We start from the raw sequence: 13,715 nt of genomic DNA on the forward strand, positions 1-13,715 counted from the left end.
ATTTTGACTGATTCTGCAAGGTCCATAGAATATTGTGTTCTATTTCTATGAAAACATGGAACCTACCAAAAGAAAGACTAGAGTGTCTTCTTCATCTGGAAAAAAAAGTATACTTGTAACCTTTTCCGTTTTTAAGCAATTAGCATTAGAATATATATATATAAGTTTAGAGTAAGTTAGTAATTAAAAATTCAAATTTTTAATATTTTTGTTGTTGCACCATAGATCTTGGCTGTGGGAAATATCTTCTGTTTCGTGATGACCATGGGATACGGGTGAAAGTTAGCAAAAATGTGCTCAAGAACCTTCTAAAGAACATACTTTTTTTTCCCACACACACGAAAATGTTGCACATTAGCAATTATAGGTTAAAAAAAAAGAAACAAAAAAGCATTTTTGAAAAAAAAACTAAAAATAATCAAAACAAAGCCGCCCTGAAATTTAATTAAAGCTACATAAAAAGAAAAAAGAAAAACTCAAAATGAAATAAAAACTTTTAACGATAATGGAAATTCCAAAACTACAATAACCTTGCAGGAGACTCACTCACCTGTGTTGTCTTCCACCTGCTTGCCCCAATTTACTTGCGCTGGGATTTCTTTAGAGGATGCACTCTCCTGGAAATAGCGGCAATCAAACAGTGAACTCAAACTTAAACTTCTAAAGCAAATCACAGAACACAAGATGCTATTCGAAACCTAACCCAAAAATGTACTTTACAAGAATATGTTGTATATGCACTCTCTCTGCTGTAAACATTAGGGTTCATGCTGAAATCATCCAGCTAAATTTTAGACTTAAAAAAAAAGAAGACGACATTTTTAGACCATTATGAGAACAATTTTAAACCAACTTCAAGTCATAGCAAGCTGGTGCTTTCTGGCTTTCGCGTATGACTCGAGGGGCTTCAAGCTAAAGTTCCCAATTTTTTATTTTTTTTGCATACTTGCCACAAGCCGAGTGTCTATCACCTGCTACCTCTACCAACAAGCTGGAAAACTCTGTACTTTCAAGCCAATTATTCTTAAACGGACATTTATCCTTTTTACAGAAACACGTTGTCCAGACTATTCTGTCTAAGTGCATAAACTCGGTGGAAACAAAAACTTGAAAGGTACGGTACGCGGTAGTGGACATGTTGAACCACCTAAATATAATGCTACTTCATACCAAAAGTGAAGAGAGTGTGTCGCCTCGCTTTACTCACTAGCATTTCACTGCCGAAGTAAGTATACACGGGCGGTTCATTTGCGCACACCGGAGAGAGGGGCTTTGCTTTGCTTCACTTATCGCAGCCACTTCCACTACAGCAAAACTCCTCTCAGAATAAAAAAAAATCAAGTGGCCGACACTGAACTATAATGTTTTAGCTAATGCAGGGTTACAACGTTAAGTCTTTGGGGTGGTGGCCATGCCAGAACCAGCACTGGCCCTGTATATCGCTAGCCTTGGGCCGATACCTCACATCAGAATTTGGTCAATTTAATATTTTCCAAATCAATACTATTCATCGTCCCCACGTGTGTATTTTTTATTTTTATTTTTTTATTTAATTTTAAATGATACACCAATCTTGAGTGTTGAAAATCGCTTGCTTTCTTAGATGATGCAACGTCAATGATTGAACAAACATTCCGTTTTTGAGGATGAAGACAACACAACACATCACATCATCAGAACTCGTCACTTCATTATCGCAAGCGCGACACCACTTGGCAAAACAAAAAACAAAAAAAGATAGCTGTAATAATAAGAGAAAAAAATAAGAGAATTTAAAAAATTTAATGATTCTTAATAAGCGATAAAGTAATTCACAATTAGTAAAACATACAAAACATTGTATATTATACATTAAAAGTGTTGATTTCATCACATTTATTGATCAAATTTCTAGGGCCATTGTATTTTTGCCGATGTCCAGACACCCTCTACAATCAATACACAATCAAATTAATTTAAAAAAACGAAATACATTAATTAAATAAAAGTAAAATATCTAGTGGGAATAAAAGTCACATTCAAAATATGTGGCTGTACAAGTTTTTTTCAGGGCAAGAGGATATAATTAAAATTCAACACAACATTTTGCCTTAAGTAGCTCCCATTTAACCGGTTTCCAAACAAACTGTAGTGTCTCCGTCTGAACACTTGGTGGCACACGGGGTCGCACCCACATAATGACGTACTTCATAGACCGCCAAAGAAGAGAGCCGCAAAGGTATAGCGTCATGTGTTAACTTCGAATCAAAGTTGTTAATAAAATGAATAAAGACAAATACAAGACTAATTGCTAAGAATGCTGCACAGATCATCAAACTCAAAGTCCGCTACAGGCACAGACGGCGACCACCACCCGATTTAAAACCATTTGCGGAACCATTTGCGGCGATCGAAGGGTTTTATTTGCCGAGCTACATTGACTACAATACGCACCCCGGCGAAAGCAGCACTCCTTTGCTTTTGGTGTGGACGTTTCCCCGCACGCAGACCGTAGAAACAACAACGCAGCAGGCACTTTTTTTCTTTTTTCTTCTACAGACAGTTCTCGGAATGGACGGAGCCGATATCAAAATGTAAGACTTGGGTAAATAAAATTTTAGACATGGGATGATTTTTTATTTTTTCAAGACATTAACTCTTTGACTGCCAGACGTTTTCAGAAACGGGATGTCGCCAGTGCCAGCCGATTTAAGCATTTTGACTGATCTTTCAAGGTCCACAGAAAATGTTGTGTTTGGACTATGGAAACACACATACTACCAAATGAAAGATTGAACTCTCATCTTTCATCAGAAAAAAAAGTTTGTTTCTAACTTATTCCGTTCTTCAGTAATCAACAATAGAAAATGGTTAGTTTCACCGAAATGCTCTGTTTTGAAACAAAAAGCGGAGAAAAAGCTTTTTGTGAAACGATGTTATTTCATGCATTCTAGTGAATTCTACACTTCTTTTTATCCATGAATGATGCCACAAACACCTAAATAGTGCTTTCCTTCTGTAATACACCACCACCAACAATGAAAAAGTGTTTTTGGATTGCAAAATACGTTTTTTCCATTCAACAGTGTAACAATTTGACAAAACAATTTCGCAAACTATTTACAAATGTGTGCAACTGTGGTACTATTTACAATTATGTGGATGTTTCAAATACAGTTTATCTTTTTGTAACACTGCCCTGCGTGCAAGGAGAGGGAGCAGGATTTGCACAACAGATACGTTTCACTTCGATTGTCCGTTTCGCGTGCAGACGTTACACTTTCTTGACGGCCTTTTTTTCCGGGGAATAGCAAGTAGCAGACTGTACCCACTCCTCCGATGAATATGCATTGGATTCGGGGTACTCTTCGTCGTCCAATTGAACGTCCGCCTGAGCGTGCTCGGTTGTGCTCCGCGTTTTCCGGTGTTAGCATCGCTAGCCCGTGAACCTTTATGACGTCGTCATAGCCGCCGCGTCAGCGCTTCCAACTTCGGCGTCAACCTCGGAGTCACCATCATCATCATCGATGATGATCATCGTCGTCACCAATGTGCTCTTTAGCGTTGGTCGATGCCTTTCGTCTTTGAAAAAAATTCCCAAGTGTGAGCTGCTTGCAACCGCCATTGTTCGCTTCCTCAGCCATCTAGCTCCGCCTCACGTCTTCTACTGCCGCGTCAACGCTTCCAACCTCGGAGTCACCATCATCATCATCGATGATGATCATCGTCGTCATCAATGTGCTCTTTAGCGTTGGTCGATGCTTTTTGTCTATGAAAAAAAATGCTCGAGCGTGAGCTGCTTGCAAACCGGTCGCCATGTTCTCTTCCCTTCCCCAGCCATTGTCCCCTCTAGCTCCGCCTCACGTCTTCTACTGACGCCTACCCAATCTTGTCAAAAGAGAGTCATCGCTGCCCTCTAGGGGCCAAAAATAGTCATTAGGCTCACTAGACCTGCTTGAAACTTTCACCACAGCTGGGCAAGGCTTTACTCCACCCGTTTCAAAATTTTTTTTTTTAAAAACGGGTGGACGTCTTTTAACGTCTTTGGCGCTCCTCCGTAGGTTTTTGCAGAACGTCATTTAACGTCTTTGGCAGTAAAAGAGTTAAGACCTAAAATTAATTTTTTTTTAATTTTAGACTTTTTAAGACCCGGCGGGATCCATGAAAGAAAGCATTCTAATTAATATTGTGTTTGTGGAATATGAATTAAGGCGCAAAATCCACCCATTTTTAGTCATTTGTAGTTGACGGGAAAATGGCCGTCTTCGAGGAGATTGGCGGATTGGTGGATTTTGCTGCATAATTCATAGTCCACAAAAGCGATATTAATCAGAATGACATGTTTACACTAGTGGGGGTGCATACAACATATTGTAAAGAACATTTTTGGGTTGGCGTCCCCTTTAAGTATTGTTATTGTATGTAAGGCATAATTGTGTCATTTTACCTCAAATGTATCAACGTCGATGTCCTGTTTCCCATAAAGTATGGCCTGAAAATCCTCGAGACTGCAGTCAATGCTGTACAGATAGTCCATTAGCTCAAGCCTACAAACAGGGACATTACCATAATCGTTAGCAAGCATGATGTCAGTATTTCCAAAGTAAAAAGCTCACTGATTGACAAATACACCAGCTGGTGTTGCTGACTGTATCACACTGACAACAACACAGTGCCTTTGGTTCACCAACTTAATACTGTCAGTTAGCTAACATCACTGGCAACTTAGAACCCAGTGGATTGGGTATAAAAAAGTCTACACACCCCTGTTTAAGTGCCAGGTTTTTAATGAGTAAAAAAATAAATAAAAGAAAAATCAATCAATCTGTTGTTGGCTTTACTTTCCTTAATTTGAATTTTAAGCAATACGTCACATACAGTGCATGAGAATCTAACAGTTAAAAAGTTAATTATCATAAGTACAATAGACAATTTTCATCAAACAGTACCAATATAGACCAATATGGATTTTTCAGGGCCGATACTGATGCCAAATATTAGTAGTCAAGGAGGCCTGGTTGTTAACCCGGTGGGTAGTAGGCGATGTCTGGTCGGTGCTGGATTTCACTTTTCTTTGATCCTTCCTCGGGTCTCCTGACAACTTCACAACTCTAGCTGGATTCTGAAGTATTTGGTTTAGGTGAACGGTATGGGATTTTTAATAGGTTTTAGGTGAATTAATGAGCACACACTCACACGTATGAACACACATACCCGCACATGCACATACTCACGCACTTACAAACAAAAGAAAAAGAGAAGAAAAAAACACACCCATAGATGGTTGCAGTGAACATGACATATTTGCGTGTCTAAACCAATAAAACGCATAATTTGGATGATGTCAACACCTCTGGTTCATGAATGGATCTTAACTAACCAATCACAATTTGATTTGCATGATGTTCATGTTTAAAATGTTGTATATAAGCTTGGTAAGTTTACAACACGTTACAGCCATATTATCCTGGGGTCCACTATAACAACTAAAAACATGAGATAAGCTGATGCAACATACACGATATTAGCAAAGGAACTGTTTTGTTAATCAATCAGATTTCAAATTTTTCCTCACTAAGCCAGTGAGCTAACCAATGCAGCGTTATTATAGTTTTGGCATTTTCATTTTAGTTAGTTTTGATTTTGTTTGGAGTTTTGTTTTTTTAAATTTAGTTAGTTTTCAGGGTGGTTCTGTTAGTTTTTATTAGTTTTAGTTATTTCAAAAATGCTTAGTTTTAGTTTATTTTAGTTAGTTTCAGTCTTAGTTTTCTTTTTTTTTTTTAAAGTGTATTACTTGTATTATTATTGTATTCCTTCCAAAGACATGCGTGGTAGGTTAATTGTACACTCCAAATTGTCCATAGGTGTGATTGTGAGTGTGGATGGTTGTTTGTCTCTGTGCCCTGCGAATGGCTGGCAACCAGTTCAGTGTGTATCCTGCCTACTGCCCAAAGCCAGCTGGGATAGACTCCAGCGCCCCCCGCGACCCTTGTGAGGACAAGCGGTTAAGAAAATGGATGGATGTATTACTTGTACGCAATATTTAATAAACACCATGGTAAAATGAAAAAAGTAACACATTTCTTACTTAGTGTTGCATTTCGGCTGAGTTAAATGAAAAAGTAGGCGAGCCGAGCCATTGGAGGCAAAAGTCAAGCACACAAAATTGTCGCCTAGGAGTGGCGTCATCTGAAGGTGCTTTTCTATTGGCTGCTTCTAGATGATGCCACTTCTGTGTGGCACACTTTCAAACCTCATTTTTCCGGTTAAATAAATAAACTTAAAATCACATCTAAAATTATCCCCAAAGGCTCATGCATTAAATTAATAATAGTACTAAAGACTAAAACAGGACTTTTTCGCTATAATTATAGTTTTAGTAAGTTTTGTAAACATAAAATGTTGTTTCAGTTAGTTTTTGTTAAAAAAAAAAAACATTTTCGTTTTTATTTTATTTTGTTAACGAAATTGTTTTTGGAAATTTAGTTTTTTGTTTTCACTAACTAAAATAACCTTGGCCCCACCTAATAACTATCCCTAATGATGTCGTTTGTTACAATTGTTTGTTGTTGCCATGTTATTAGCTCAAGTTTGATTCTGATCTACTCCACATAATTTACAGTGCATCAAAAAGTTTTCAGAGAGCTTGACTTTTTCTACACAATTTATGTTAGTCTTTTTTTCCCCTAAAAATTCTACATGCAACACACCATGATGACAACATTAAAATAAATAAATACATTAATAAAAATAATATAAATCAAGTACATGTATTCAGAGCCATTGGAATGAGGCTAATGGGAAAAAAGGTCTTTATTTTATCATGGCCATTTAATTAAAAAATTGCCTACGCGTTTCAGCCTTTGTCAGGGTAAGTTTTATGATGTGCAAACTTGCTAATCATAGTCTCAAAACATTAGAACGAAACTTGCATTATTTTTTTTATTGTGTTCACGTTGAAACGTTTGCTCTCTTAGATGCACAAAACATTACGTCACTTTATGTAAAAAAATAATAAAAATAAACATGACTGATTTGTCACCAAAATTTATGAGTAGGTGTAGATGTGATAATCATAGTCTGAAAATATTATAACGAAACACACAGCATTTTGAATTGTATCAATGTCTGAAGTGCATATGCATATGAATGTGGCAACACCACCTCAGTAAAAACTTACTTGCCCAGAAGGTTAATATTCTGCGAGATGGCCCCATTTTCCTTCAGTATGGAGTCCATCATCTTGACAGGGTCTTCCAGACTAAGACCGGACGCTTTATTGAGCTGAAGAGCGCTGCTGGTTGGTCGGTTGCTGTCCAGTGTGCTGCTCCTCGCTTGTCCCGCAACGCTGGCCTCTTTGACGTCTTCTATGCAGGTTGTGCCGGCCTCCGCCTCAGCTTCCAGCACTGGGCACGGGTCCAAATCGACTTCCACTATTTCCACATCCCTAAGGATGTTGAAAATAGGCCTGTTAGCAGAACTCAAGCAGTGCGAATTAAAGGGGAAGTCTACACACAAAAAATCTTGACAATAATTTGTTCTATGCAGCTAAATGTGCTATTCTGGCTAATATTGCGTTAGTACAAAATCCAGCACTTTTTATCAATATCAGAAGGCGGCCATTTTGCCACTTGCTGTCGACTGAATATATCACCACAGTTGCCCAGAGCTCAGGCAACAACCAATCACAACTCACCTGTTTTCTGAAGTTCAGTTGTGATTGGTACATGAGTTCTGAGCAACTGTGATGCAGGGTTATTTTAGTTAACAAAAACTAAAAATGAAATTCAAAAAACAATTTCGTTAAAATAAAAATGAAAATGTTTATTTTTTTTAATGAAAACTGAAACTACATTTTATGTTTACAAAGTTAACTTGAACTACCTATAATTATAGCAAAAATGTCCTTTGTTTTAGTGTTCGGTAATTAATTTAATGCCTGAGCCTTTCGGGATGATTTTAAATGTGATTTTACGTATATTTATTTAACCGGAATAAGGACGTTTGAAAGTGTCACAGAGAAGTGGCGTTATCTAGCAGCAGCCAATAGAAAAGCACATTCAGATGACGTCCCTCCGAGGCGACAACGAAATGCAATGCTAGGTAAGAAATTAGTTACTTTTTTCATTTTACTATGGTGTTTATTAAATACTGCGCACAAGCAGAGGTGGCAAATCCAGGTCCAGAAAGTAAAAACTGTTTCATAGTTTGGCTTTAACCCCCAGGTGCTAGCTCCCTGGCTGCTAGGGAGCTAATTAGTCTTAATGGATAAAGCCAAATTGTGGCAGGGTTTTTACTTACTAATACACATTTTAAAAAAAGAAGAAAAAACTACTACTGAAATTAATTAAAACTAAACTAAAACTAAGCATTTTTTAAATAACTAAAACTAATACAAACTAACAGAACCAGCCTGAAAACTAATTAAAACTAACTAAATTTAAAAAACAAAACTCAAAAAGAAATAAAAACTAACTAAAATGAAAATAAAATTCCAAAATTATAATAACCCTGCTATGACGTCATTTTCAGTCAACAGCAAGTGGCAAAATGGCCGCACCCCGAGATGGATAAATGGCTGGATTTTGCTTCATAACTCATTTTCCACAAATGTTATATTAACCAAAATTCCACAAATGTTATATTAATCAAAATGTCATGTTTGATGACATTCTTCCTTTTCCTTTCAGAGGCCGCCACAGTGAATCAGTTACCTACATCTAACCCTGCCATCTGCATCCTATGCTCTCACACCAACTACCTTCATGTTCTCTTTAACTACATCCATAAACCTATTTGGTCTTCCTCTAGACCTCCTGCCTGGCATTTGGAAACTCAGCATCCTTATACCAATATACTCACTATCTCGTCTCTGGACATGTCCAAACCATCTCAGTCTTGCCTCTCTGACTTTATCTCCAAAGCCACTAACATGTGGTGTCCCTCTGATGTACTAATTCCTAATTCTATCCATCCTGATACTCCCAGAGAGAACCTCAGCATCTTCATCTCTGCCACCTCCAGCTCTGCCTCCTGTCTTTTCCTCAGTGGTACTGTCTCCAGACCAAACAACATTGCTGTTCACCACGTTTTATAAACCTTTCCTTTCATTTGAGCTGAAACTTTTCTATCACACATCACACCTGACACTTTTCTCCACCCGTTCCAGCCTGCCTGCACACGCTTCATCACTTTTTTTCCACACTCTCTATTGCTCTGGACTGTTGACCCTAAATACTTAAACTCCTCCACCTTCTTGGTCTCTTCTCTCTGTAACCTCACTCTTCCACTTGGGTCCCTCCCATCCACACACCGATACTCCGTCTTGCTACGGCTAACTTTCATTCTGCTCCTTTCCAGTGCAAGTCTCCACGCCTCTAGCTTCTCCTCCACCTGTTCCCTGCTCTCACTACAGAACACAATGTCCTCTGCAAACATCATAGTCCATGGAGATTCCTGTCTAACCTCGTCTGTCATCCTGTTCATTAACATAGCGAACAAAAAGGGGCTCAGAGCTGATCCCTGATGTAGTCCCACCTCCACTTTAAACTCCTACGTCACACCTCACCACTGTCTTACACTCCTCATACATGTCCTGCACCACCTGAACATACTTCTCTGCCACTCCAGACTTCCTCATACAAAACCACAGTACCTCTCTGGGCACCCTGTCGTTAAGCTTTCTCCAGATCTACAAAGACACAATGCAGCTCCTTCTGACCTTCTCTGTACTTCTCTATCAACTTTCCCATAGCTCGATTGTACCGTAAAAGTGACACGCCCCTAAAACAGGCTGTTATGAACAGAGCGTTTTTGTTGTTGCTGATTTAGGGACAGCAAAACTATTAGATGCAAAGTCAATTTTGACGAATGCATGTCTACATAGTTTGAGAACTATTTTAGTATGTGGAAAAGTTTAATAATATGAGACCTTTTAACACTTGACTTACGTTAGCCGGGAAGATAGCGTCACCAAACATTCGTCCCCACTGTCTCATCGCTTCTCCACAATACACGTAGGTAAAAAAAATTGGATTTTTAACGGCGTATTTCGCCAAAAGGTGCTTAATTTTCAGGCCTGTCGATGTTTACCAACGTGGAACCTTCCAAATGAGCTCCCAGCCAAGTTAGCTTTGGAGTTTTAAGTTTCAACGCATGACATAAAGATTACATTAACACTTCCTGCGGCACCTACAAAATAAAAGTACATACATATTTCAGCTGTGAGAACAGCTATATTGTGACAAGTTGTTAACAACAGTGTATGCAGCTGTTCACATGACATTTTCGCCTGTTAAAAAGCGCTGACAGTGCACGCATGTTTCTTTTCTCAGAATAGACGGAGCGGATGTAAATTTTAAGACTTGGGTAAATAAAATTTTAGACCTGGGATTAAAATATGGCTATTTTTTTTTTTTTTTACATTTAAGGCCTAAAATTAAAGTTTCCGAATTTTAGACCCCGCGGGAACCCTGTTAACTCTTGGCATAATTATTATTTTTTTATATACGGTTTATATTAAAAGTCTACATAACCTTGTTCGAATGCCAGATTTTGTGTAGAAAAATGAGACGGTGACCAAAAGTGATGAAACGACAAGAAGACTGATCAGGGAGGCCGTCAAGAGGATGACATCAAGTTTGTAAATTATTTATAAAAAAATTGCCATTTGAACAGGGCTGTAGACTTTTTATATCCACTGTATTGACTAAATTAAAAATCAATGCACTGTGCATGTCATGGACAAGTATTTGTAGCTTTCATAAAAACCCAGCTGAGTGACTCCTCAAGAGAACCGCTCAACCTGTCTCTCTTGGATGAATACACTCTTGGAAAAATAATCAACCCCCTTTTGAACAACCCTCCTCAGTGTGCACTATTTCTCAAGCACAGCTCCTTGTAAACCTCACCAGGGGATTAGAATGTCAGGACAGTTGACTCACCATGGCTCGTTGTTTCTGGGTGATCCATCTGTGATCTCGGTGGCTCTCTCTCCATCGTTCTCTGTGAGGTCACAGATGATGACGTCATCCAATGCTTCAGACACCTTAACACTATTCCGACTGCTGACAGGTGACTAATAGGTCAGAAAAACAGTGGAAAAACAGAAAGATCAAATACTGACTGTTCCTGTGTGTTTTGGCCTCTTGGGGGCAGTGTGGTGCCGTGCATCCATGGTGTACACACTTAAAGTGAGTACAAAAGAAAGTTACGATTGAATTCTATTAAAATAACTAGTTTTTCACACATTGGGAAGAATTTGTGCTATTGTGTAGTTTTATCTCACCTCTGGGTATGTGTTCCCACAGCATTTGTGTGTGAATATTTGAATATTTATATATATATATAAAATATCTTATTTGAAGGAAAAACATTACCGAAGTCAATGCTAACTTCCAGTTAGCATTTGAATGGGATCCTCCCTTCGCTTTTAGCATTAGCGCTAAGCTAGTGATGTTTTAAAAACAAAGCATGTTTTGTATTTTAAGTGGATGTTATTCTTAGTGTCGTGTGTTTAGTTTTACAGTTAACTCAAACTGGGATGTCATTCAACAGCTTAAAGGACATTGGGGGACAACATAATAAGCTGAATAAAATATGCTACACACTTGCTAGTTGCTAATGCTACGCAAGCAAAATGGTGATTTCAGAGTACTTTCACAGTGTCAGAAACTTCGTTTTTCTTTGATTATAACGTTTTAAGGGGGAATAAAATAATCGGCCATTTGGCTCAATTGGCCGATTGTTTTGGCAGATGTTTGAAGGGCTATAATCGGACGCCGATTATAGTATAATTTTAAAACTCTTTCACTGCCATTGACGTTTATAGATGTCAAGTAAAAACCTACGGAGCACTGCCAATGACGTCTAAAGACGTCATCCAATTTTATTTTTTATTTTTTTGAAACGGGTGCGGGCAAGGCTTCCGGAGCTGTGGTGAAAGTTTCCAGCCGGTCTGTTGTGCCTAATGACTATTTTTGGCCCCTAGAGGGCAGCGATTACTCTCTTTTAACAAGGTCGGGTGGGCGTCAGTAGAGGCGGAGCTAGAGCGTCGAGCAGGAGATGAGAATGGAAGACAAAGGAAAAATGGTGGCCGGTCGCGAGGAGCTCACGCCCGAGCCGTTTTTTTCAAAGACCAAAAGCATCGCTGAAAGAGCACATTGTTGACGACGATGATCATCATCGATGATGAAGATGAGGGTGGTGGTGACGTGGTTGGGAAGCATTGATGCGGCAGTAGAAGACGTTAGATGGAGCTAGATGGAGGAGGGAATGGGCAATGGCGAGCGTTTGCAAGCAGCTCTACACTTACAAGACGAAACATCGACCAACGCTAAAATAGTACATTGATGACGACGATGATCATCATCGATGATGATGAAGGTGAATACGAGCTTGACGGCGAAATTGGAACCGCTGACGCGGCGGCTATGATGGTGTCGTAACGCGCAGCACAACCGAGCACGCACAGGCGGACGTTCGATCGGACGACGGAGAGTGCCCCGAGTCCAATGCATATTCATCGGAGGAAGTGTGTACAGTCTGCTACTTGCTTTTTAATCCCCGGAAAAAAAGGCCGTCAAGAAAGTGTAACGTTTGCACGCAAAACGGACCAATGCGAAAGTGAAAGTAAACTGTTGTGCGAGTCCTGGCGTCTCCTTGCACGCAGGAGAGCGTTACAAAAGGAAACTCTGTATTTGAAACATCCACATAATTGTAAGTAGTACCACAGTTGCACACATTTGTAAATAGTTTGCGAAATTGTTTTGTCAAATTGTTACACTGTTGAATGGAAATAAACGTATTTTGCAATCAAAAAACACTTTTTCATTGTTGGTGAAAGCGTTTTACAGAAGTAAAGCGCTATTTAGGTGTTTGTGGCATCATTCATGGACAAAAAGAAGTGTACAATTCACTAGAGTGCATGAAATAACATCGTTTCACAAAAAGCTCTTTTTCTCCATTTTTTGTTTCAAAACAGAGAATTTCGGTGAAAGTAACCATTTTCTATTGTTGATTACTGAAGAACGGAATAAGGTAGAAGCAAACTTTTTTTTTCTGATGAAAGCTGAGAGTCCAATCTTTCATTTGGTAGTATGTGTGTTTCCATAGTCCAAACACAACATTTTCTGTGGACCTTGAAAGATCACTCAAAATGTTTAAATCGGCTGGCAGTGGGGACAACCCATTTCTGAAAACGTCTGGCAGTGAAAGAGTTAAAGATTAATTGGTTGGGCCCTAATTTCAAAATGATGCATTGTGATGCAAGTATTGCTATATCACCTCTCCACTGTTATGTACACTGGCAAGGCAGTCGTGACTGCAAAATAAATTGTTCAAGTTAATGGCACTGACCTGCTCTACACAAACTGTGTCATCGTAGATGTCATGAAAATATTTAGGTTTCTTTCCATTGGTGTTCATGAGAATTGGCCTGTTAAAAAAGGTGAAGTGTGATGTCAGATTCCAGGTTGACAATTCATATATACATATATATTTCAACACACACCTTTTGCGCTTTAAATTCAGCAGGTGGTTGTTCTGTACCAATGTGACGATGAAATGTACCAGCTGAAAAAGAAACAAAAGCAGGTCACAGTTGTAGTCATCACTCGAGGGGAAAGACACCTGCTTAAAGGCCTAAACTTACCTTCTTGATGAGTTGTTGCTGATGGGCATGCTTCTGTCTCAGATCAGAGATCTCTGTCCAAAGAGCTTCGTTCTCCCTAAACAAC

General features: G+C 38.9%; 1 protein-coding gene across 1 annotated transcript in view; it reads right to left on the minus strand.

Moving 5' to 3' along the window:
* The window catches only part of hsf2 (heat shock transcription factor 2), a 41,478-nt gene that overhangs the window by 2,531 nt on the left and 25,232 nt on the right, over nt 1–13,715 (minus strand). Inside the window, exons 5-11 of the mRNA XM_077553077.1 lie at nt 13,631–13,706; nt 13,490–13,551; nt 13,336–13,414; nt 10,923–11,056; nt 7,160–7,426; nt 4,427–4,526; nt 551–617 (exon numbers count right to left, since the gene is read on the minus strand). Coding sequence (XP_077409203.1) covers nt 551–617; nt 4,427–4,526; nt 7,160–7,426; nt 10,923–11,056; nt 13,336–13,414; nt 13,490–13,551; nt 13,631–13,706 — 785 coding nt within the window. The remainder of the gene's footprint in view (nt 1–550; nt 618–4,426; nt 4,527–7,159; nt 7,427–10,922; nt 11,057–13,335; nt 13,415–13,489; nt 13,552–13,630; nt 13,707–13,715) is intronic.

Source organism: Vanacampus margaritifer, chromosome 19, assembly GCF_051991255.1.
Source record: "Vanacampus margaritifer isolate UIUO_Vmar chromosome 19, RoL_Vmar_1.0, whole genome shotgun sequence".
In the NCBI taxonomy this organism is placed as follows: domain Eukaryota; kingdom Metazoa; phylum Chordata; class Actinopteri; order Syngnathiformes; family Syngnathidae; genus Vanacampus; species Vanacampus margaritifer.